The sequence below is a fragment of the Leptodactylus fuscus genome, chromosome 6 (genome assembly GCF_031893055.1).
Source record: "Leptodactylus fuscus isolate aLepFus1 chromosome 6, aLepFus1.hap2, whole genome shotgun sequence".
Taxonomy (NCBI): domain Eukaryota; kingdom Metazoa; phylum Chordata; class Amphibia; order Anura; family Leptodactylidae; genus Leptodactylus; species Leptodactylus fuscus.
Window position 1 is genome coordinate 74,657,276 of NC_134270.1, and position 25,457 is coordinate 74,682,732.

General features: G+C 44.2%; 1 protein-coding gene across 2 annotated transcripts in view; it reads right to left on the reverse strand.

Annotated features, from left to right (window-relative positions):
* Positions 1-25,457, reverse strand: part of LOC142210818 (carnitine O-palmitoyltransferase 1, liver isoform-like) — a 58,816-nt gene that overhangs the window by 25,146 nt on the left and 8,213 nt on the right. For both annotated transcript variants that reach the window (XM_075280256.1, XM_075280255.1), the window contains exons 2-8: positions 22,186-22,349; positions 21,262-21,401; positions 20,316-20,487; positions 19,125-19,226; positions 16,588-16,725; positions 16,363-16,440; positions 1,151-1,258 (exon numbers count right to left, since the gene is read on the reverse strand). In XM_075280256.1, the coding sequence (XP_075136357.1) occupies positions 1,151-1,258; positions 16,363-16,440; positions 16,588-16,725; positions 19,125-19,226; positions 20,316-20,487; positions 21,262-21,401; positions 22,186-22,326 (879 nt within the window). In that variant the 5' untranslated portion in view covers positions 22,327-22,349. The remainder of the gene's footprint in view (positions 1-1,150; positions 1,259-16,362; positions 16,441-16,587; positions 16,726-19,124; positions 19,227-20,315; positions 20,488-21,261; positions 21,402-22,185; positions 22,350-25,457) is intronic.

Below are 25,457 nucleotides of genomic sequence, written 5' to 3' on the forward strand. Positions count from 1 at the left end.
GATTCTACCATTACACTACCTTTTTTTCTAATGAACACGTCGGAATAGCCTTAAGAAAGGCTATTCGTCTCCTACCTTTAGACGTGGTCTCCGCCGCGCCGTTCCGTAGAAATACCGGTTTTAACCGGTATGCAAATGAGCTCTCCACAGCAATGAGGGCGGGCCCCAGCGCTGAAGCACCGATGAGGCCATTTTTGAGTAGCCGCTCTTGCAGTTCAATACAGGAGCCGGCCAGCGGCCATTTTGGGGTGGCCTCTCTATGCTCCTGTATTGAACTACAAGAGCAAGAGAAGCCAGAAGAGGCGGAGTTGCTGAAGAAGAAGGAGGCGGCGCAGGAAAGAGCTCTCGGGCAGCAATGGTGATGCGCTCATCGGCCTTTCAGCGCTGGGGCCCGCCCTCATTGCTGCAGAGAGCTCATTTGCATACCGGTTAAAACCGGTATTTCTACGGAACGGCGCGGCGGAGACCACGTCTAAAGGTAGGAGACGAATAGCCTTTCTTAAGGCTATTCCGACATGTTCATTAGAAAAAAAGGTAGTTTAATGGTAGAATCCCTTTAAGAAACTACTGCCTAGCTCAAGCAGCTAGTCTAACAGCCTACTATAGCAGATTCTGGATAAAAACATACCTTAAATTTGTAGATCTTAAGTTCTATTGGCAAAATATCAAACATCATCACAAAACTATTCTAACAACCATACTGTAATAACACACAAACGTTTTCTTAAAGTGCTTTTCTCCACTAACATAACCATATTTATATTTGTAGACAAGTAAAAAGATAAACATTTTTGCAAATATAATTGAAAAAATATGCTGAATATTAAAGAACTTCTCTAGTCATCTTAGCGGTGGCATTTTTTTTGTTTTGATCGGATGCCAATGGATACAGCTATGAATGCAGGATAGTGCACGAACAAGATGATAATCCAATCACAAATAGATGGCTGGACTTCTGACAACTACCAGGCCATAAAATGTTTCTGTATTCATGGTCGTATCCACTGGCAACTGATCAAGACTAAATACTAAGATGGTTTATTATTTCTAATTGAAAAACTGTTTACAAATGTAAATATGGTTGTGGTTACAGAAAAACCCCTTTAAATAGCGAATTAAAAAAAAAATAAAAAATATCCTAGTTTCTTACCGGTTTCAATTCCTCACGACTGACCTTGCGTCGATACAAAAGCAAGGCATGGACTGTGTTACCTGCACGAGCTGCCTGAATTGGTGTTGGTGTAACATACAAAAAGTCCTAATGTAACAAAGAAAAGAACAATCATGAGAACTCTTTTCCAATGACAATGACAGTAAAAACGCGTTGGCACTAGAGATGAGCGAACACTAAAATGTTCGAGGTTCGAAATTCGATTCGAACAGCCGCTCAATGTTCGTGTGTTCGAACGGGTTTCGAACCCCATTATAGTCTATGGGGAACAGATACTCGTTAAGGGGGAAACCCAAATCCGTGTCTGGAGGGTCACCAAGTCCACTATGACACCCCAGGAAATGATGCCAACACCTCTGGAATGACACTGGGACAGCAGGGGAAGCATGTCTGGGGGCATCTAACACACCAAAGACCCTCTATTACCCCAACATCACTGCCTAACAACTACACACTTTCCACATTCAAAAAAACCTCTATCAAAGTGGGAAAATACCTGGAAACCTTCTTTACTCCCCAAATGGATGGACACAAACCCCAATTTAAGCTCAACAAACAGTAACAACCACCCCTTTAAATCACGTTCCCCATGACAACCACAAATGGAATAGGCAATGGGAATTCCAAAAGCCCTCACCCTTAACTGTCATTTTGAGTGTGTGTGTGTGTGTGTGTGTGTGTGTGATGTGGTAAGACCTTCCAAAATTCACTTTTCTAGCCCTTAACATGAGCCCTTCCAAACAAAGTTACATGACCTTAAGCTGAGCTACCAGCAGAGATTGAGGCCCTTGGCATGAGTAGAGCCTTGCACCAGCAGTGTTTTTGGCACTTAGGGTGAGTTGAGCCTTGTACCAGCGTGTGTCCCTTAACATCAGGCGGGCCCTAAGTTCTGCGCTTTGCACAAAAGTTCCACATTAACTAGGCTGAATGGTACAAAGATTAGTAGGCCCGAGAACCAGGAACAGATCTTGCAATGGCTGTCAGATAACGCTTAAAGCACATTGTCCACCAGCCAGTCAGCCTCTACCTCCTCTTACCCAACAGTCTTGTCCTCCTTCCACCCAAAATTCCCAATCTTCCCAGAACAATAACCCCAACTGTCCCTGCTCCCCAGAGCTGTTCTCCCTTCCTTTGACTGTACCGCAACCTGCCCCTCCATTTCGCGATTCCACGGACCTAACAGACGAGTATCTGTGTCCAGATGCTCAAACACTAGAGTCTCCTCCATTCCATCTCCGGTCGATTTGGTGGCGGATGACCAGCAACCCACCCTCATCGACGACGATGAGACGCAGTTGCTGTCAGGGCAGCCAGTTGACATGCGCATTGTGCAGGAGGAGGAGGCGAGACAGGAGTTGGAAGAGGAGGTGGTGGACGACGAGGACACCGACCCCACCTGGACAAGGCAGATGTCAAGCTGGGAAAGTAGTGTGGATGTTGAGGCAGGTGCAGCACCAAAAAGGGTAGCTAGAGGCAGAGACATGTCCAGAGGCAGAGGTCAGCTGCTTTGCCGAAGCCAGGCCAGACCCGGAATGTCCGAAGATGTTCCCTTTTGTACCCAGCCCAGAAAAACTCCCCCATCGAGGGCACGTTTCTTGAAGGTGTAGAGTTTTTTCAAGGAATGCGCCGAGGACAGATATAGTGTCGTCTACACAATTTGCCTCTCGAAATCGAGTAGGGGCCCTGAGAAGAGCAACCTGTCCACCACTTCAATGCACCGTCATTTGGAATCCAAGCAATGGAATCAGTGGCAGGCAGCAACGGCAGGACAAACGTCGCCCGCCGTTCATGCCACTGCCTCTGCTCACAGTGCTGGCGATGCACTCCAGAGGACGAGCCAGGACATCACTTCATCTGCCTCCGCCACTTTGTTGACTTCTCCCTCATCCTCCCCTGTTTCTGTCTTATCTCCTTCTCCTGCACCATCAAAGGCACCATCAGGCGCTTCTTTACAACAACCCACCATCTCTCAGACATTGGAGCGCCGGCAGAAATACACCGCTAACCACCCACCCACGCAAGCCTAGAACGCCAACATCGCTAAACTGCTGGCCCAGGAGAGGTTGGCGTTCCGGCTTGTTGAAACTCCCGCCTTCCCAGACCTGATGGCAACTGTGGCACCTCACTATGCCGTCCCTAGCCGTCTCAACTTCTCCCGGTGTGGCGTCCCCGCCTTGCACCAGCACGTGTCACTCAACATCAGGTGGGCCCTTAGTTCCGCGCTTTGCTGCAAGGTCCACTTGACCACCGACACTTGGACAAGCGCCTGTGGTCAGGGATGCTGCAGTGCTTATCTTTAATGACAGGCAGGGTGAATGTGGTGGAGTCTGTTCCCCGGGTGCAAACTGGGGTGGCCTATCTCCTCTCCCAGGCCAAAATTCATGGCAGGAGTAGACTGAAACCCTACGACGCTGCAACCTCCACCACAGCTACTAGCGGCAAACGCTAAAACACTGGTGTGGGGAGACGTCAGCAGGCCGTGCTGAAGCTCATCAGCTTGGGGGACAGACAGCACAGTGCCTCCGAGGTCAGGGATGCCATCCTGGCTGAGATGGCATTTTTTTTTCCCTGCTACACCTGGGGCCTGGCATTTTTACGCCTGTGATAATGGCTGGAACCTGGTAGCGGCTCTGGAGCTTGCCAGCCTCCAACACGTTCCATGTTTGGCCCACGTCTAACCTAGTGGTGCAAAGTTTTTTAAAAACATACCCAAATGTACCGAAGCTACTGTTGAAAATGCGGCGCTTGTGCGCCCACTTTTGCAAGTGCACAGGAGTCGCTGCTAGCCTAAAAACACTCTAGCAAGGCCTACATCTGTCCAAACACAGGCTGTTGTCCGTCATTCACACACGCTGAAACCCTACAATACCATATCTTGAGCAGGGTGTGTGAGCTGCACAGACCTTTGATGGAGTTCCATCTACAAAACCCAAGGGTTCCTCAAAGTCAGCAACCAAAGTTTCTGCACCATGAGTTTCCAGGGGTGGCAGAGTTATGGCTAGGGGAAGAGGCATGGATAGGGATGATGTCTAGGGGCAAAAGCAGTGTGGATGTGGAGGCAAGCTAAGCAGGAAAAACTGGGGGTACAAGCTAAGGCATGGACTGGGGTGATGTCTAGGGGCAAAAGCAGTGTGGATGTGGAGGCAAGCTAAGCAGGAAAAACTGGGGGTACAAGCTAAGGCATGGACTGGGGTGATGTCTAGGGGCAAAAGCAGTGTGGATGTGGAGGCAAGCAAAGCAGGGAAAATGGTGGCTAGAGGCAAAGGGATGTCCATAGGCAGCAAGGGCAAAGATGCAAAACTCTCCCGTTTCAAGAATTTTCCTGACTTGTTTCCCCACAAAACATTCCTGGGAGGAGGGCTGAAACACCACCCTCCTCCTCCTCCGCTGTTAGATTGACCCCAGCTACGAGCTGAAAACGCTGCAACACTGGTGTGGGGAGACGTCAGCAGGCTGGGCTGAAGCTCATCAGCTTGGGAGACGGACAGCACATTGCCTCTGAGGTCAGGGATGCCATCCTGGATGAGATGGCAATTTGTTTATCCCCGCTGCCCCTGGGCTCAGTGGGTGAGAGCAAGCGCAGGATAATCGTCGTTTGGCCTGGCGGCCACTGCCTCTTCCACTGTTGACAGGGCTGGCGCTGCAGTCCAGACCAGGAGCCAGGACACCTCCACATCTGCCTCTGACACTTTGGGGAGTTCACCCTTATCCTCACCTTTTCCTGCCATTTCTCCTTTTGCCCGCGCCATCATGCGCCTCTTCCCAGCAACTCCCCATCTCCCAAGCCTTTCATTTCATGCTAAAGTACAGCGCAACCCACCCACATGCCCAAGGCTTCAACGGCCTCATCTCAAGAAATCTGGCCCAGGAGATGTTGGAATCCCGGCTGGGGGACACTCTGCCCTTTTTGGGCAGAGTGTCTACTGCGCCACCGCACTGTGCCGTCCACACCAGCACTTTCCCCCAAACATGAGGCGGTCCCTAAATTCAGCGCTTAGCCCTAAAGTTCCATGTGACCAGTTACGAATGGACAAGTGCATGCGGACAGGGACGCTAACTTTCAATTTGGGCACAGTGGTTGAATGTAGTTGAGGCGTGGACCGGGTCGCAAAATGTGGTGGCCTGACTTGTCTCCCCACACAACATTCCTGGGAGGAGGGCTGAAACACCACCCTCCTCCGCTGTTAAATTGACCCCAGCTACGAGCTGGAAACGCTGCAACACTGGTGTGGGGAGACGTCAGCGGGCCGTGCTGAAGCTCATCAGCTTGGGGGCCAGACAGCACACTGCCTACAAAGTGAGTCATGCCATCCTCGATGAGACGGCAATGTGGTTTTTGCCACTGCACCTGGGCCCAGGCATGTTGTCATGTGTGATAATGGCCGTAACCTGGGATTGGCTCTGTAGCTTGGCAGCCTGCAACATATTCCATGCCTGGGCCACGTTTTTAACTCATTGCTGCTAATCTTTTGAAAAAGGTACCCCAATGTTCCTGAGCTACTGGTGAAAGTGTGGTGCTTGTGCGGATAGTTTTTAAAGTGTATAGTTGCCGCTGCTAGCCTCTATGCACTCCTACAACGCCTGTACCTGCTGGAACAACGGCTGTTGTGCGACGTCTCCACACTGCTGGCACTAAACATATCATGTGTTGAGCAGAGTGTGTGAGCAGCACAGACCTTTGATGTAGTTCCAACTCCAAAACCCTCGGGTTCATCAAAGTCAACTCCCTCAGTTGCTCAACCATGAGTGGCCATGGGTGGCAGACTTATGTGAAATCCCATCCCATCCATTGCACTGGACACGAAACATTAGCATGCGCTCAGCACAACTTCGGATATGGCAGATGCGTTAAGCAGGGTGCAGGGTACAACACAGACCAGGCCCGAGCACCAGGAACAGGTGTTAGAAATACTGCAGCATCTGCCATTTCCTTCCAATTTTGGGGTTTTGGACCCGCCACCGACTTGTCTGGACCTAAGTGGGGATCATGAGACACAGTTGCCATCAAGGCAAGCTGTGGTCATGTGCGGTTTGCAGTAAGGGGGCAGTGCGCAATTGGAAGAGGAGTTGGTGGATGACGAGGCCACCGACCCCACATGGACAGGGGTGATGTCTAGGGGCTAAAGCAGTGTAGATGTAGAGGGAAGCTAAATCAACAAAAAACCTGGGTAGAAGCAAAGGCATAAACTGGGGTGATGTTTAGGGGTGAAAGCAGAGTAGATGTGGAGGGAAGCTAAGCAGCAAAAACAGTGGGTAGAAGCAAAGGCATGCAAAACTCTACCCTGTTGGAAGACTTATTCCTAGGTCTGGAACACGTTAATGGCCCCCCTGGACAAATTACTGCCACTCAGGGGCCTAGTGTCACCAGGAGGGACAAGTATAGGCGCATGTTGTGGGAATACCTGGCCGACACCAGCTCTGTCCTCTCCGATCCCTCTGTGCTCTACAGCCTAAACTTATTTTCTCATCTTTTTTTCTGAACTGCACATCTCTTGCCTGCTTCCTTTGGGATCTTAGAAATGGTGGTCCACTTCCACAGATGGTAACTTCAATAGACAGTGTAACGGGAGTAGCTGAGGGATCGCTGTCTTAACCACTTTTTGGCACAAAATTAACTTCCAAAGCCAAATATGGTGCAAGTATATGATGCAAGGACACCTACACACCTATCTCTGACACATTGGGGAGTTCACCCTCATGCGCCCTTTTGGCCTGCACCATCATGCGCCTCTTCCCAGCCACTCCACATTTCCCAAGCTTTTCATTGCAGGCAGAAGTACAATACAACCCACCCCCATGCCCAAGCCTGTAACAGCCTCATCGATAAACTGCTGGCCCTGGAGATGTTGGTGTTTGTTTATGCTTCTGGAGACCCAGGCCTTCCGTCAGCAGATGGCAGCTGGGGCACCTCCCTATGCTGGGCCTAGCCGTTACTACTTCTCTTGGTGTGCTGTCTCTGCCTTGCGCCTGCATGTGTCCCATAACATCAGTCGGGCCCAGAGCTCTGCGCTTTGCTGCAAGGTCCACTTGACCACCGACACATGGACAAGCGCCTGTGGTCAGGGATGCTGCAGTGCTTATCTTTAATGACAGGCAGGGTGAATGTGGTGGAGTCTGTTCCCCGGGTGCAAACTGGGGTGGCCTATCTCCTCTCCCAGGCCAAAATTCATGGCAGGAGTAGACTGAAACCCTACGAAGCTGCAACCTCCACCCCAGCTACTAGCGGAAAACACTGTAACACTGGCATGGGGAGATGTCAGCAGGCCGTGCTGAAACTGATCAGCTTGGGGGACAGACAGCACAGTGCCTCCGAGGTCAGGGATGCCATCCTGGCTGAGATGGCTTTTTTTTTTCCCTGCTACACCTGGGGCCTGGCATTTTTGCGCCTGTGATAATGGCTGGAACCTGGTAGCAGATCTGGAGCTTGCCAGACTCAAACACGGTCCACGCATGGCCCACGTTTTCCAACTTGTTGGTGCCATGTTTCTTTGAAACCTACACCATTGTGCCTGATATACAGGTCAAAGTGGGGCCATTTTCGTAAGTGAGAACTAGCCTCTGCTAGGCAGAAAACATTCAGAGCACACTCCTCTCATCTTCGCACCGTTGGCTGGCGGAGGAAGACGAGGGGGTTGGAGTGGCATCTGATGTCCCTATCCCACACGAGGCTAGAGGGTGCACTTCAGTGCATCCCATTGCTTCACCACAAATGGTGTGAAGGGGAGTGGAAAATGGAGGAAATGGAGAGTGACCCTTACAGTTGGGGCCAGCAAAGGCATGCCAAGTAACACACTGGCACACATGGCTGACTTCATCTTGGGTTGCTTTTCAACACATATTTCACATCATGAAGAACAAATAATACTGGATTTTTTCAAGCCTCGAACCCCGGTCTAGGTCTAATGTCTGTTCCTTTCTTATATTAGGGGAGAGGGAAAAAAAATTACTTCAGTGATACGTTTAGCGTACATAGACTGACTATTAATGTGTATCCCACTTAGTGTTGTTAGGGTTACACACCGTCACAACCTGGCTAAAGCTTCTATAGCTGTTAATAAAGTCAACATAACTTTACGGTATCCAAAAAGACAGCTGGTACCGACAGAGAGCAAGACAAATGTCACCCAAAGCTGTGAGCTCTGAACACCCACAGTGACTTTGGCGTCATCATCATTATAAGGGAGCAGGTGGTAATAAATAACTTGGCAGTGCCTAAAACCCAAAAAGCTTATACAACTATATTTACATTAAGATACACAAATGAAACTTTTCAGTAGCATGTCATGAGACAAGCTGATAAGCTCTTCCTTTGTGCAGTGCTATTTGAAAGTTAAACGCTGCCTTTATTTTAATTCTGGAGAAGGTGCAGACATTAGATTTAGAACATGTTGTCTTCATTGTCCAAATCCTCTATATAGGTAACGTGTTTTTCGGGCCGAGCTGTCTGGGAACGAGCTGGTGCAGCACTGACAACCTGGGTGAATATGGCAAGAGCCTGAGATGTAGGGTGAATGAATCCCCAAATTATTTGTGGAATTCCCAGTGAGACAATGGCACTGTATACCAGTAGCAAAAATTGTGGGTGCACGTAACCCCCATATATTCTTTGAATTCCCAGTCAGACAATGGCACTGTATACCAGTAGTAAAAATTGTGGGTGCACATAACCCCCATATATTCTTTGAATTCCCAGTCAGACAATGGCACTGTATACCAGTATTAAAAATTGTGGGTGCACATAACCCCCATATATTCTTTGAATTCCCAGTGAGACAATGGAACTGTATAGCAGTAGCAAAAATTGTGGGTGCACGTAACCCCCATATATTCTTTGAATTCCCAGTCAGACAATGGCACTGTATACCAGTAGTAAAAATTGTGGGTGCACATAACCCCAATATATTCTTTGAATTCCCAGTCAGACAATGGCACTGTATACCAGTATTAAAAATTGTGGGTGCACATAACCCCCATATATTCTTTGAATTCCCAGTCAGACAATGGAACTGTATAGCAGTAGCAAAAATTGTGGGTGCACGTAACCCCCATATATTCTTTGAATTCCCAGTCAGACAATGGCACTGTATACCAGTAGTAAAAATTGTGGGTGCACATAACCCCCATATATTCTTTGAATTCCCAGTCAGACAATGGCACTGTATACCAGTATTAAAAATTGTGGGTGCACATAACCCCCATATATTCTTTGAATTCCCAGTCAGACAATGGCACTATATACCAGTAGTAAAAATTGTGGGTGCACATAACCCCCATATATTCTTTGAATTCCCAGTCAGACAATGGCACTGTATACCAGTATTAAAAATTGTGGGTGCACATAACCCCCATATATTCTTTGAATTCCCAGTCAGACAATGGAACTGTATAGCAGTAGCAAAAATTGTGGGTGCACGTAACCCCCATATATTCTTTGAATTCCCAGTCAGACAATGGCACTGTATACCAGTAGTAAAAATTGTGGGTGCACATAACCCCCATATATTCTTTGAATTCCCAGTCAGACAATGGCACTATATACCAGTAGTAAAAATTGTGGGTGCACATAACCCCCATATATTCTTTGAATTCCCAGTCAGACAATGGCACTGTATACCAGTATTAAAAATTGTGGGTGCACATAACCCCCATATATTCTTTGAATTCCCAGTCAGACAATGGAACTGTATAGCAGTAGCAAAAATTGTGGGTGCACGTAACCCCCATATATTCTTTGAATTCCCAGTCAGACAATGGCACTGTATACCAGTAGTAAAAATTGTGGGTGCACATAACCCCAATATATTCTTTGAATTCCCAGTCAGACAATGGCACTGTATACCAGTATTAAAAATTGTGGGTGCACATAACCCCCATATATTCTTTGAATTCCCAGTCAGACAATGGCACTATATACCAGTATTAAAAATTGTGGGTGCACATAACCCCCATATATTCTTTGAATTCCCAGTCAGACAATGGCACTGTATACCAGTAGTAAAAATTGTGGGTGCACATAACCCCCATATATTCTTTGAATTCCCAGTCAGACAATGGCACTGTATACCAGTAGTAAAAATTGTGGGTGCACATAACCCCCATATATTCTTTGAATTCCCAGTCAGACAATGGCACTGTATACCAGTATTAAAAATTGTGGGTGCACATAACCCCCATATATTCTTTGAATTCCCAGTCAGACAATGGCACTATATACCAGTAGTAAAAATTGTGGGTGCACATAACCCCCATATATTCTTTGAATTCCCAGTCAGACAATGGCACTATATACCAGTATTAAAAATTGTGGGTGCACATAACCCCAATATATTCTTTGAATTCCCAGTCAGACACTGGCACTATATGGCAGTAGCAAGAAATGAGGGTATTTGTATTCCCAATATATTCTTTGAATTCCCAGTCAGACAATGGCACTGTATACCAGTATTAAAAATTGTGGGTGCACATAACCCCCATATATTCTTTGAATTCCCAGTCAGACAATGGAACTGTATAGCAGTAGCAAAAATTGTGGGTGCACGTAACCCCCATATATTCTTTGAATTCCCAGTCAGACAATGGCACTGTATACCAGTAGTAAAAATTGTGGGTGCACATAACCCCCATATATTCTTTGAATTCCCAGTCAGACAATGGCACTGTATACCAGTAGTAAAAATTGTGGGTGCACATAACCCCCATATATTCTTTGAATTCCCAGTCAGACAATGGCACTATATACCAGTAGTAAAAATTGTGGGTGCACATAACCCCCATATATTCTTTGAATTCCCAGTCAGACAATGGCACTGTATACCAGTATTAAAAATTGTGGGTGCACATAACCCCCATATATTCTTTGAATTCCCAGTCAGACAATGGAACTGTATAGCAGTAGCAAAAATTGTGGGTGCACGTAACCCCCATATATTCTTTGAATTCCCAGTCAGACAATGGCACTGTATACCAGTAGTAAAAATTGTGGGTGCACATAACCCCAATATATTCTTTGAATTCCCAGTCAGACAATGGCACTGTATACCAGTATTAAAAATTGTGGGTGCACATAACCCCCATATATTCTTTGAATTCCCAGTCAGACAATGGCACTATATACCAGTATTAAAAATTGTGGGTGCACATAACCCCCATATATTCTTTGAATTCCCAGTCAGACAATGGCACTGTATACCAGTAGTAAAAATTGTGGGTGCACATAACCCCCATATATTCTTTGAATTCCCAGTCAGACAATGGCACTATATACCAGTAGTAAAAATTGTGGGTGCACATAACCCCCATATATTCTTTGAATTCCCAGTCAGACAATGGCACTGTATACCAGTAGTAAAAATTGTGGGTGCACATAACCCCCATATATTCTTTGAATTCCCAGTCAGACAATGGCACTATATACCAGTAGTAAAAATTGTGGGTGCACATAACCCCCATATATTCTTTGAATTCCCAGTCAGACAATGGCACTGTATACCAGTAGTAAAAATTGTGGGTGCACATAACCCCCATATATTCTTTGAATTCCCAGTCAGACAATGGCACTGTATACCAGTAGTAAAAATTGTGGGTGCACATAACCCCCATATATTCTTTGAATTCCCAGTCAGACAATGGCACTGTATACCAGTATTAAAAATTGTGGGTGCACATAACCCCCATATATTCTTTGAATTCCCAGTCAGACAATGGCACTATATACCAGTAGTAAAAATTGTGGGTGCACATAACCCCCATATATTCTTTGAATTCCCAGTCAGACAATGGCACTGTATACCAGTATTAAAAATTGTGGGTGCACATAACCCCCATATATTCTTTGAATTCCCAGTCAGACAATGGAACTGTATAGCAGTAGCAAAAATTGTGGGTGCACGTAACCCCCATATATTCTTTGAATTCCCAGTCAGACAATGGCACTGTATACCAGTATTAAAAATTGTGGGTGCACATAACCCCCATATATTCTTTGAATTCCCAGTCAGACAATGGCACTATATACCAGTAGCAAAAATTGTGGGTGTATATAGCCCCAATTCTATTGCTAGGGGACTTGCAGGGTATTTCTGAGGTGAAGGTGGGGGGGCACACCGTTGGAACGGGGATTTGGGGTGTATATATGGGGTATACGGGAATACACTGTCAGTGTGTTCCATTCAGGATCCTGGGAAAGCTGGGTTGCGGCGATTGAGCCCGTCAGTGCCACGTTACACTGACAAGCTTCTCCCTGGAATTGAAGTTATATGTAAGCCCAATATATTCTTTGAATTCCCAGTGAGACAATGGCACTATATGGCAGTAGCAAAAATAGTGGGTGTATATAGCCCCAATCCTATTGCTAGGGGACTTGCAGGGTATTTCTGGGGTGAAGGTGGGGGGGCACACCGTTGGAACGGGTATCGGGGGTATATATCGGGTATACGGGAATACACGGACAGTGTATTCCATTCAGGATCCTGGGAAAGCTGGGTTGCGGCGATTGAGCCCGTCAGTGCCACGTTACACTGACAAGCTTCTCCCTGGAATTTAGCTCTTATAAGAGCTGTTGGTTGTCTTCTCCTTCCTATCTAGCCTGTCCCTGCCTACCCAGAATCTAACCCCTAGCTAACTGGACGGAAACCTCCGTCCCCGGTGAATTGCAAGCTCAGAATGACGCGAAGCTGGGCGGCGCTGTTCTTTTAAATTAGAGGTCACATGTTTTCGGCAGCCAATGGGTTTTGCCTACTTTTTTCAACGTCACCGGTGTCGTAGTTCCTGTCCCACCTACCCTGCGCTGTTATTAGAGCAAAAAAGGCGCCAGGGAAGGTGGGAGGGGAATCGAGTAATGGCGCACTTTACCACGCGGTGTTCGATTCGATTCGAACATGCCGAACAGCCTAATATCCGATCGAACATGAGTTCGATAGAACACTGTTCGCTCATCTCTAGTTGGCACCAATCAGGTGTCTTCATCAGGCAAAGAATAGCAGAACTGTCAGAGAATGGAAACCCATGTCGGTTCCCATGCTTTGACAGTTCTGCTATTATTGGCCTGATGAAGACACCTGATTGGTGCCAACGCGTTTTTACTGTCATTGGAAGCAATAAAGATACATTTTATATGACATATCTTCTGGCAATTTATTTTTTCTAGTAGCACTCTGTCATTTTCCCGTTTTTTTCTTTACATTTTGTTGTCCCTATTCTCTGGAGAGATAATAAGTATCTTTAACACCACAACCCCTTTAATATAGACTTCGAAATCTAATATGACCTTTAGGGTCCATTCACACAGGGGAAAATGGTGAGCAATTTGGTGCGGAAATTCAGCGCTGAAAAAAAAGCCTCCCATTGACTTCAATTGGAGGCTTTTTTTTTTTCAGTGCTGAAATTCCACACTAAATTCCTCACCATTTTCCTCCATGTGAATGGACCCTTATACTTAGGATGCGGTTACCGGTATCACACAGTATAAAATAATAGTGAACTATGACCGAGATATCAAATTTTCTTCTATTAAAAAGGACCTTACCTGTCCTCCTGCATATGCGGTTTTATATACCCATGGACAGTCAGACAGCATACTTTCTTGTTCTATGCCCCGGGGCTGGAGAGATCGGTGCCATTATTTTCAGCACTGATCTCTGCACACTGCCAGAAGGCCGTTCCAGATAGTGTAGATGGGCTGTGAGGAATTTCCCCCATGACAGTACTTGTCCATAGACTTGTACTGTGGGGGGCTTTCCTAATGGCTCAGGGTCATCACTGGGCAGTAAGAAACTCCCCCTCTGACAGTGCAGAGCTATGACTACTGTAACTCCTTACTAATCGGTCTTCCCCTCACTAAACTCTCCCCTCTACAATCTATTCTGAATACAGCGGCCAGACTCATCTATCAGGCTAGATGCTACAGCGATGCCTCTGGTCTGTGCCAGTCGCTACATTGGCTGCCTGTGGGGGGCTTTCCTAATGGCTCAGGGTCATCACTGGGCAGTAAGAAACTCCCCCTCTGACAGTGCAGAGCTATGACTACTGTAACTCCTTACTAATCGGTCTTCCCCTCACTAAACTCTCCCCTCTACAATCTATTCTGAATACAGCGGCCAGACTCATCTATCAGGCTAGATGCTACAGCGATGCCTCTGGTCTGTGCCAGTCGCTACATTGGCTGCCTGTGGGGGGCTTTCCTAATGGCTCAGGGTCATCACTGGGCAGTAAGAAACTCCCCCTCTGACAGTGCAGAGCTATGACTACTGTAACTCCTTACTAATCGGTCTTCCCCTCACTAAACTCTCCCCTCTACAATCTATTCTGAATACAGCGGCCAGACTCATCTATCAGGCTAGATGCTACAGCGATGCCTCTGGTCTGTGCCAGTCGCTACATTGGCTGCCTATTCATTATAGAATAAAATATAAAGTTATTACCCTCATCCACAAGGCTCTCCATAATGCCGCACCTCCATACATTTCCTCCCTCATCTCTATCTACTGCCCAACCAGTGTTCTGCGTTCACTCAATGACCTAACACTTACATCCTCTATTATCAGAACCTCCCACGCTCGTATACAAGACTTCTCCCGAGCTGCACCACTTCTCTGGAATGCGCAACCCCAGTCAATCAGATTAACTCCCAATTTCTACAGCTTCAAACACAAACTAAAGAAGCATCTTTTCAGACAGGCCTATCACAATTTCTAACGTAAACCCTTCCATACTATAATTAGAATCCCCAAAATTTACCCCTCCTCTGTCCCCGCTCCCACATTTCCCCACATGACATGATGTCATCTCATGCTAACTTTATAGGTCCGAGCTCCATACACATGTGAAAGGACACGACTGTTGACGGCTCATAAAGTTTTATGTTTGTGTAATGACAGTCACCTCTATTACAAAATTGTCTGACCTCTGCATAAGCAATGCCGCCCCTGCTACCTCTTGTGTCACCCCCTCTACCTCATAGATTGTAAGCTCTTGCGAGTAGGGCCCTCAGTCTCATTGTGTGAAATGACTTTCTTTGTAATGTATCTTTCTGTCTGTATTTGAACCCTACAAATTGTACAGCGCTGCGGAATATGTTGGCGCTATATAAATAAAATTTATTATTATTATTATTATTATGTTAGAGTACTGTCAGGGGGGTCAGCGCACTGTCGGCTTTCTAGCGATTTATAAAAGTGTGTAATAAAGGAGTCACCTGTGTCTGGGCAGTGGACAAGGAATCTGTGGGAGCCTTGTGTGCTTGTTGACGGATCAAATGATCCTCGGTACTAATGGTCGACTTAGGCTGTCAGTTCAACCATCCTGTTTTTCTCCAATTACATGTCCTCTCTCAAAGTCTATTAACTGGGCAAAATGTCTAACAGTGCATCACTGAGCCATGTTTAACAGTCAGTGATCCCTCACCAAGAGGTACCCAAAAGTAGCCTTTGAGAACCTATATATTGGGCAAAGGGGAAAGCACTTTTATGGCCTCTTGTGACAATATCTGTAATCATTTACGTATCTGCATGACACATAACTCCATGCCGAATTTTGGAGAAATCCAACATCTGTATCTTTGGGCATTATTTTCTCTGTCAATTAGTTATTGTGTCCTCACGTCACAGCTAGATATATTATGACTACTAATTCTTATACTGAGGCGGTTATGTCTACATTTCATTCACTATTAACATGTGCATGTACTTTAAACTGGCCATATACCAGGTAGAATAAAAAGTTATTGCATGCTGTATATTAAAATGTCTGTTTCCTGCACTATGTTATCAGCACTTTCCATACGAGGTCGCTGTCTCCCCAGTCACTGCTGTACAGGTCTGATAGTGTTATGTCAGTTCATTTGACTGTAATGAAAGAAAAATGGCTGCCCACTTGTGAAAGGTGAATGAAGCGCCAGTGTGCTAGCATGACAGGCACTCCATTCTGTGCTATGGGGGTCCCAGGAATGCAATCTTGGTAGTGAATGAGCGCCGGTCACCCAAGCACACTGGCACTACATTCACAAAAAGGCTTCAGGAGGATTTTCAGTCAACTCATTCTCCTGATCACGGGGGGACGGGCCCCCAGTGATTGGACACTTATCCCTAATCCAGTGGATAGGGTATAAGTGTCCTTAAGGGCACGACCTCTTTAATATACTGAAAAAAAGTTAAAATAATATTAAAAAAAGTTGTCTTTCGTGCACTCTTGCTTACCATTGCATAATAATTGCTGTTTACCATAATGGGGCCCCTTCCACGCAGGTAGATATATTCTTCCCACCAATCACTCACCTACCAAAAAGGGAACAAACAATGTTAAGCAAATAATTTCATTAAATTTTACAGCACCATTCCAGAAAACAAATATATGACAGTCCTTAAAGAGATTCAGAACATGCCACAGTCACATTAAATTTACAAAATATATCAAGTTCTTACATAGTTAGATGCCCACCAGGACTTCAGCTTCAGGTACCACTGAAGTTTGGGTGCCAGTTTAAGTTCAAAATCTTTGGCGAGTCCCGTCATGCGTTTGAACTCCTCGTCATTCATAAGAGGTCTCACGGATTCCAAGTACTGCAGATAAAGAGATAACATGTCACCTATATGTATGGCGTTAGGGAAAGTTTCATTCCAGAGCCCTATCGCAGTCTGACCCCTGGATCACTTGATCATTCATCGCTATACAACTCTCAATGCCTTTGGCATGTGTGGCCCACAGCTCATGTCAGAATTCTTACTTTTTTATAAGAGAACTTACAGTTGACCTGGACCGCATTAAAAAGGAAGAAATGACTACTGACACCAATGAGTGAATGGCTGTGAATGGCTGTATGCGTTCAATCACCTTTTCTCAGCCGGAGGTTTCAGTGGACAGGGAGGGCAAGCAGAAGGCTCTTGTTCAAGTAATGGGAACAGCATGGCACTTCCATGGAACCACCACTATGCAGTGGCCGAAGCTGCTGGAACAGCTGATCTGTGTGTGATCCAGGTGTTGGACCCCACAGATCACACATGGATGACCTATCTACTACGAAAAAAAAATCAATTTGGCGGGCACACAGCCATTTAACTGTTTAGAAAAATTAGTCAATTGTGACCAAGGCTTATACAGAGCCTTGTCACACAAAAAGTGACATATTGCTTCATATCGCTGCCCCATGGATCGTCACCTAAGGGCAACAATCCTTTAGTATGACAACCAGGAGCCTACTGGAGGATCTTGTCATTAGTATACTTCAAGTCTACTTCTGATATTCTACAATATACTGGAATATATTTGTATTGCAGTATATATATGGGAGATCACACTGGTGTCTAGGGTTAAAAGAAATGAAAAAAGCTATTAAAGTCTTGTGGAGAATACGCCCTGACAGTTTGAGAGCAGTTTTGTCACTAAAGTAATATATATGCAACATTAGATAGTTGGTTTTACGGTTTGGCTGAATATATTGGTGTTCATATCTAGACAATCTAGACTAGAGGTTCTCAAACTTATTTAATCTACCGCCCACTTTGAGAATCAATTATTTTCTAGCCAAAAAAAAAAAAAAAAAAGTAAAAATCACAATCATTACTTTAATTTATTATAGCGGCCATATGAGTCTTATCCTGCTTATGAGTTCAAACTTACATTTTAAATGAGGATGTTCTAATGAGAGCAATAACACGCAACTTTATATATAATATTTAGAAAACATTTTATTCAAATTAAAACTATTTAAATTTTAAAACTATCTGTATATACGCGAGTATAAGCCGAGGCCCCTAATTTTACCACAAAACACTGGGAAAACAAATTGACTCGAATATAAGCCTGGGGGGAAATGCACCATTGCAGATAAAAAGTCTTGTATTACAGCTTAATAACACCATGGCATTAATTTAGTTTCAGTAACTCCATGTGCCTCACATTAATAGCAGTTAACCGCATCATGTCCCTCATATTAACCCCTGTGTGCCCCATATAAGGGTTACTAATATGTGACACACATGGGGGTACTAATAAAGGACCTTCATTATGAAGATACCTAATTATTACCTCCATATGTCCCACATATCAGTAACTCTTATGTGAGGCACACAGGGGGTTAAGGTGAGTATGAGTAGTAATAGCAGTTAACCCCATCATGTCCCTCACATTAACCCCCTGTGTGCCTCACATAAGAGTGACTGATATGTGGGACATATGGAGGTAATAATTAGGTATCTTCATAATGAGGGTCCTTTATTAGTACCCCCATGTGTCTCACATATTAGTAACCTTTATATTGGGCACACAGGGGTTAATATGAGGGACATGATGAGGTTAACTGCTATTAATGTGAGGCACATGGAGTTTCTGAAACTAAATTAATAACCCCAAATGCCTGACATTAATAGGCATAGTAATAGGCACAGTAGGTACCTGTGTGTTTTACTTTCACTTTACTGTAGCTTCCTCTCCTCCATACAACAGACATCTTCTATAAGACACAATGAATCCTGCACATAATGGCCACTGACTTATCTACAGAGGTTACATACCAGTGGCTACAGGACCTCTGATGACATCACAGTCACGTGACTTTATATGACAGGCCAATCTCAGAGCAGTAGCACTAAAGGACCTCCCCCTTCGTTAAATTTATGCAGGTCCTTCAGTTCTATGTGCTCCGTGGACCCTGACTCGAGTATAAGCCGAGGGGGGCTTTTTGGGCATAAAAACTGTGCTGAAAAAGTCAGCTTATACTGGAATATATACGGTAGTTTCTTAATATCAGGCTTGACTTTACTCAGAAATAATAATAATAAATGTAGTGTAGTTTGGTAGGTTTTGGTTTAAAATATTAGAAAAATACAAATCAGCCATCACTCTCCTAAATCGCTTCAACACGCCCCAATTTTCTCTGGGCCCTTTACCGCCCCCCTGTAGGCCTCCAGCACCCACAAGGGGGCATTATTGGCCACTTTGAGAAGCACAGATCTAGACTTACCTTTTGCATGGTGTCCTTAATTTTTGGGACAGGAAGGCGAGGAAGTGATGCCTGATAACTGTACAACATGGGCTTCCGGCCAGAGAAGATCTTCACTAAAGTCTAACGATAAAATAAAAAGAGTGTAAAAGTATAATAAGGGATCTTTATTTCTTCCAATGGCATTGTAATGCAGAATTACTGTATGCAGTAATTCTATTATAGAAATGTTATGCAGATTCTGTCTTAAATGGCATGACATTTTTTTTTACATAATAATTCATTCTAAAGTTCAAGCCACTACGTGTGTCCATTCCCTCTAACTTGCTATCCATTGCCTGTTGTCAATCCAATCTCTATCATGAGAGGCACTGCAAGCTATCAAAAGAAATAGGCGAGACTGGTTGAGTGTGAATACTACTCTGTATTAGAGCACATAAATCATATACCTGCTTTGTAACCTGAATCAGAGAGGAGGTTGTACACACACATGAAAGTATGTTGGGGATTATTACTAGAAGCGGAGGGGGACACTCCTCAATATCAATGTTATTCAGCACAAGCAATAAGATCACTCATGGGTGGTAGAAGGAGGAATACAGGAATAAAGACGTGCCAATATATAAGAGCAACATTCTGTAGACACTGACTTCACATCAAGTATATATTACTGTGAAGACATATGCACGTGACAAGAGACCAAAACGAAAAGCAAACTGTACACTGAATAAAAGGGTTGGTCAAAGTTATCCCATATTTGCATGATTAGAAGATATCTATACTATTGTTGGGGATTCAATAGCTGGGATCCCTACTGATAATAAGAAAAGTATATGGTTCACTGACTCGAGCACTAGATGGTACAGACACGTTTTCAGTCTGTTCACTGTTTTTTTTTTTACAAATCAAAGCAACCACTATTATATGAACAAAAATGAGTTGCCCCTAGTTTTTATATTTATCTGACGAATGATAGCAGTTTTTCATACAACTCATTTCCTTTTGTCCTTTCTGCAGACCCCTCCTCTCACCGATGTTTATCAGATTATGATTTAACCAACAGTTCTACCAACACAAGCTCCACACCCAGCACCATTCAAGGGTCAAGGTTCACATTAAAACAGTGAAATGGTGGTTCAGTGTAGTCAGAGTTTTCAATTAAGAGCAGTTTCCAGCAGGAGAAATCTATTGAGAAAGAGCAATGCTTCTTACCAGCCATAACTTGGTGGTGGCTGACATCTTGCCATGTTGCTCATACATCCAGCCGTGATACGATAGAAGTTGTTTTAGTATATAACGCATTGTCATGATGAGTGCAAACCAAAGGGCAGTAGAGAAGAGCAAGGCGCTAATTATACTCTGTCCCTGGTGGGATAGGTAGCCACTGCAGAGATAAGTCAAAAAGAAAGGAAAGCTTATACGAAAAATTTAATAATTACAGCATTACCAAGTAGAATACAGTGAATATGAATATGCAATAAGTGATTTTCAGTTGTAATCATAGGTAAATTTTCTAGCCCACATAGACACAATGTTATAAAAAACGAATACCTTTCTGTAATTTGTTTTTACAGTGTCCCACGTTATAGTAAGCGTGATAATAATCCTTAAATTATGATAGGACTTTTCACCTACGTCACCTATTCCAGCTCCAGTGCGGCTCCATTGATTCCAGCATAGTTGGAATTATTCTGCAGATTCTATCATTCCCAAGCAATACGTTCTGTTAGTATTGATCCCTGATATGCTAATTACGCTCTGTACTGTCAGGTGGGCAGTGTCAAGGAAGAGTGGGCAAGGGGGTGTGATTCAGAGATCCAATTTGAAGTGGACAGTACCAGAGCTCTGAATCTCACCCCCTTGTATGTATGCTCCTCCTTGAGGCCACCCACCTTGACACAGAGGCACCTAACATAACTGCTGAGGAATGTACTGCAATACTTTTGTATTTTAGTACATTACACACAGATTCAGTATGTGTCAGCTTCTCGGAGGGGTTAGCAGGTGTCAGACCCCTGCTGATCTGATACTGACGACTTACTGTGTCCTACAGATAGGCAATCGATATAAAACTTCCGGAACATGACTTTATCATAACTATATACAAAAAAAGAAATGTGTTATATTATGTACCAAAAAACAGACATAAAATACATACCTTACTGGCAGATGTTCTTTGATCTTGCCAATCATGCCCATGGATGGGTCTACACGAGCATACATGGTCCCCATAATTGCAATTACCACAAACAGCCAGCTGGAAGGGCTGGCAGGGTAAACTCCAGTGATGAAACTATTCTATAGTGAGAACACAGATTGAAATTAGTAGCAGGCCAATTCAACCATATAGCATACATACAGTTTGTACTCAACTGCCTATCAACATGTCACAGGGCTTCTAGACGGGGTTTCACTTTTCAAACAAACTTGCTCACAGCAATTATTTGTAATAGTCCCATCTCAACTAGTCTCTGCCGAGATGATAAACTGCTTGTATGTACCGACTACCAGGGTAGAACTTATGGAAACAGCTGAGCAGAGGCACGGACACCATTTCTTTAACTCCCACAGAGGTAAATGGGAGCTACAGTAATAGTGTAACACATTTAGCTATGGGTTTCTGCAACTGTTTCTACACAAACATTATTACTTGACCCTGCTTCTTCTGTAGGTCCCAATCACTACTATAGGAGAAACAGTATACAGCGCACTACTGTAAGTCCTGACGATTCAGACTTCTTAGCAGTTATTTCCATATTGGCAGCAATTTCCCGGGATTGGAATAACCTTTTAAGTCTATTTATAACTTGTTCTTTTCTTCACGTTCATCATATGTGCAAGAAACACTCATGGAAACACAAAAAACCTATCCACAGGCCTACTGAGCACCTGCATATGCATGTACTATAGCCATGTACATTTCTGTATCCATGAAACTGTTAGGATTGAGAATGTGCTCGAGAGCTACAAGCATAATGAAGTGATCACTAATCACAATGACAACCGTGCTTCTGATTGACTACAGCCACATATTAGTCAATGAACCCAATCTATGATTCTGCTATTAGGTCACACTACTCACCCTGAGGCGGGCTATTTTCTTCTTCCATGACCGCAATCCTGAGATATAGACCTGTTTAAGTGCCTCATGGCTCAGACGAAGGTCAATACCTTCTGGAGTAACTGTAAACTGGAACGCCACAGCCTGGTGGGCTTCAGCCATGTTGGTGACACTTCAGTCCCAAGCTACAAAAACAAACAAACAAAACATTACAACTAAAACAAAAGTAAATCAACTGATCTGGATTTGTGGAAAGTGATTGGAAACATTTCAGAAATCTGTGCAAACAAAATACTTCTCCAGTCGAAGCAGTCTGGAATAAAGACTCATATTTACTGCTCATGAATTCTTCCATATTGCGGTTTCATAAAACTTCTGAGTTTTATAATAACACAATATGGAGTAGTTTGAAGAACACGACAGGAGATCAAGGTGTTCACTTGGCATATAAATTCCACATACTTCTACCCAATTGAACATCTGTGGGATGTGTCAGAAATACGAACAGGACTTATAAGCAGGGCTTATAGCGAACAGGACTTATAGCGGCCACCAACTAAGAGGAAGATGAGACTCTACAGACTGTTATACCCCAAATCACCCCCCCCATACTCCCCCCCCTCGACTCCAACTCCCCCCCCCCCACTTTACTAGCTTTGGCAATGCCAAATATACATTCGGACGTGCCAATAAAGCCTATTTGATTTGAGTGAGTATATTCGATCAAATACCTCCCCTGCATAGTTATTGGTGTAAAAAAAGAAGCGCCAGGGAAGGTGGGAGGGGAATCAAATTTTTCCCATGTGGTATTCGACCGAGTACACCAATAATTATGCAGGGGGGGGGGGTATACGATCGAATACTATTCGCTTATCTCTAGTGCTGGCTGCTTCCTGCTCCATTCTCTGTGTGCCAGCTATAAAGAACAGCTGATCTGGAGGAAGTGCTGGGCATATGATCCCAATCATTCATAAGTCCATATTTTTAGCCCAGAAAACCCCTTTAAAAACCATTTTAATACTTTCTTTTATGTTCCATTTTACTTTAGTTAACCTCTTCCTACCTATTCCATGTAAATTAACAAGCATCAACAGGACTGAGCTGTCACAGATTGCTCGATCCTGTATTGTGATGGAGAACTGAAGTAATACACTTTCTGTAACTAAAACCTCCTAAAAACTGCACCCCTATTGATGCGCTGCTTCTGCATTCGAAAACACTGACATTGTGATGTCACAGGAACTCTCTCTGCAAAGGGAGCTCAGAGTTTTGTATAGAAGATTTAATCTGCATCTGTTCTGCATGTGTCTGCCTACAGATATCAACTGCTAAGGGGGCGTTCACACTACCGTCAGTGTCCGACAGGTAGTGTCCGCTGCTAATGTTCGTTCAAAATCTTGCACGGACATTAGCGGCGGACACTAGCTGTGTCCGTGACATTTTTCATTCATTTAAATGGAGATCGGGTGCGTTGTTTTACACTCCGTACCTGTCCTTAAGTGTCCGTTCCTAAAGATGTCCGACTTTTCAAGCGGACAGAAAAAACCTACATGTCGCTTGTAAAATGTTGTCCTGCACTTCTTAGTTTATGGTATAAGAAATGCACTAGGATGAGTACCAGAAAAAACAGATAGGTCCCGTAGAGGAGGATAAAACCAAAAAAATTTTATGAACACAAAAAGGTCAAAAAAGTTAAAAGAAAAAAAACCATTGAAAAAAAACCAAACAACAAAGCAAAGAAAAACTGTTACACAGAGTATGTGTGAAAATGATGATAATGCAGGTGGGTGTGGTAGAAGCCCCCTCTCAGCTATCAGACCCAGGCCTCTTTACTATCTTTATGACATGGTCTTACTCATAGGGACAAGGGTATTCACGATCCACCATAGATCTGGACTGACCTACTATTCTGAAACTCTAAACTGTTATGTATGATGTGTTGTGATATGTCATTTTAGAACTGTCTGCATTTTATACCTTCATTATATCTGTCAAGAGTTACATGCTACTGTTACATGCCATATTTCTATAGATGGCCGAACTGTATATAGTATAGGGAATATTATACAGCAACATTGTAAAAATAATCATTTCATTAACCCTTTCCCGACATGCGCCGTAATAGTACGGCGCATGTCGGGTCTGTAACTATGGCAACCGCCCGGGAGCCGGGCGGCCGCCATAGCCGCCGGGTGTCTACTGCTTTAAGCAGTAGACAACCGGCTCTAATGCCTCCGATCGGTCCCCGGACCGATTGGAGGCATTAACCCCTCCGGCGCCGCGGTCAAAGGCGCCATTTTCCCGGCGGCGCATGGGCGCCGCCATTTTGCCCGGGATCGCCGGCTCCTGGAGCATGCTCCAGGGCTGACGTCCCGTTGCCATGACAGCCGGGAGCCTTGTACAGGCTCCCAGGCTTGTCTGCAAATCCTCTCTTTTGCAGGCTGGTCTATGCAGCCTGCAAAAGAAAGGATGCTTTTTTGCAATGCATTAGCATTGTAATGCATTGCATTAGTGATCAGACCCCCTGGGGTTCAACACCCTTAGAGGGTCTAATAAATGCAAAAAATAAAAAATAAAAAATAAAAAGTTAAAAAAAAATATAAAAAAATATAAAAAGAATTAAAAGTTCAAATCACCCCCCTTTCCCTAGAACACATATAAAAGTAGTTAAAAACTGTGAAACATATACATGTTAGGTATCCCCGTGTCCGAAATCGCCCGCTCTACAAATCTATAAAAATATTTTTCCTTTTCGGTAAACGCCGTAGCGGGAAAAATAGTCGAAAGTGCCAAACCGCCGTTTTTTTCACTGTTTTGATTCTGATAAAAATTTGAATAAAAAGTGATCAAAGCAAGAACATTTTTACCCAAAAATGGTAGAACTAAAAAGTACACCCGACCCCGCAAAAAAAGACGCCCTATGCATCCCCGTACATTACGTATAAAAAAGTTACGGCTGTCGGAATATGGCGACTTTTAGAAAAAAAATTTTTTAACACAGTTTTGGAATTTTTTTTAGGGGTCAAAATGTAAATAAAACCATATAAATTTGGTATCCCTGGAACCATACCGAAACACAGAATATAGGGGACATGTCATTTTGGCTGCACAGTGAACGCCGTAAAACCAAAGCCCGTAAGAAAGTCGCAGAAATGCATTTTTTCTTCAAATCCACCCCATTCTGAATTTTTATCCTGCTTCCCAGTACATTATATAGAATAATTAATGGTGGCATCATGAAGAAAAATTTGTCCCGCAAAAATTAAGACCTCATATGGCTCTGGGAGCGGAGA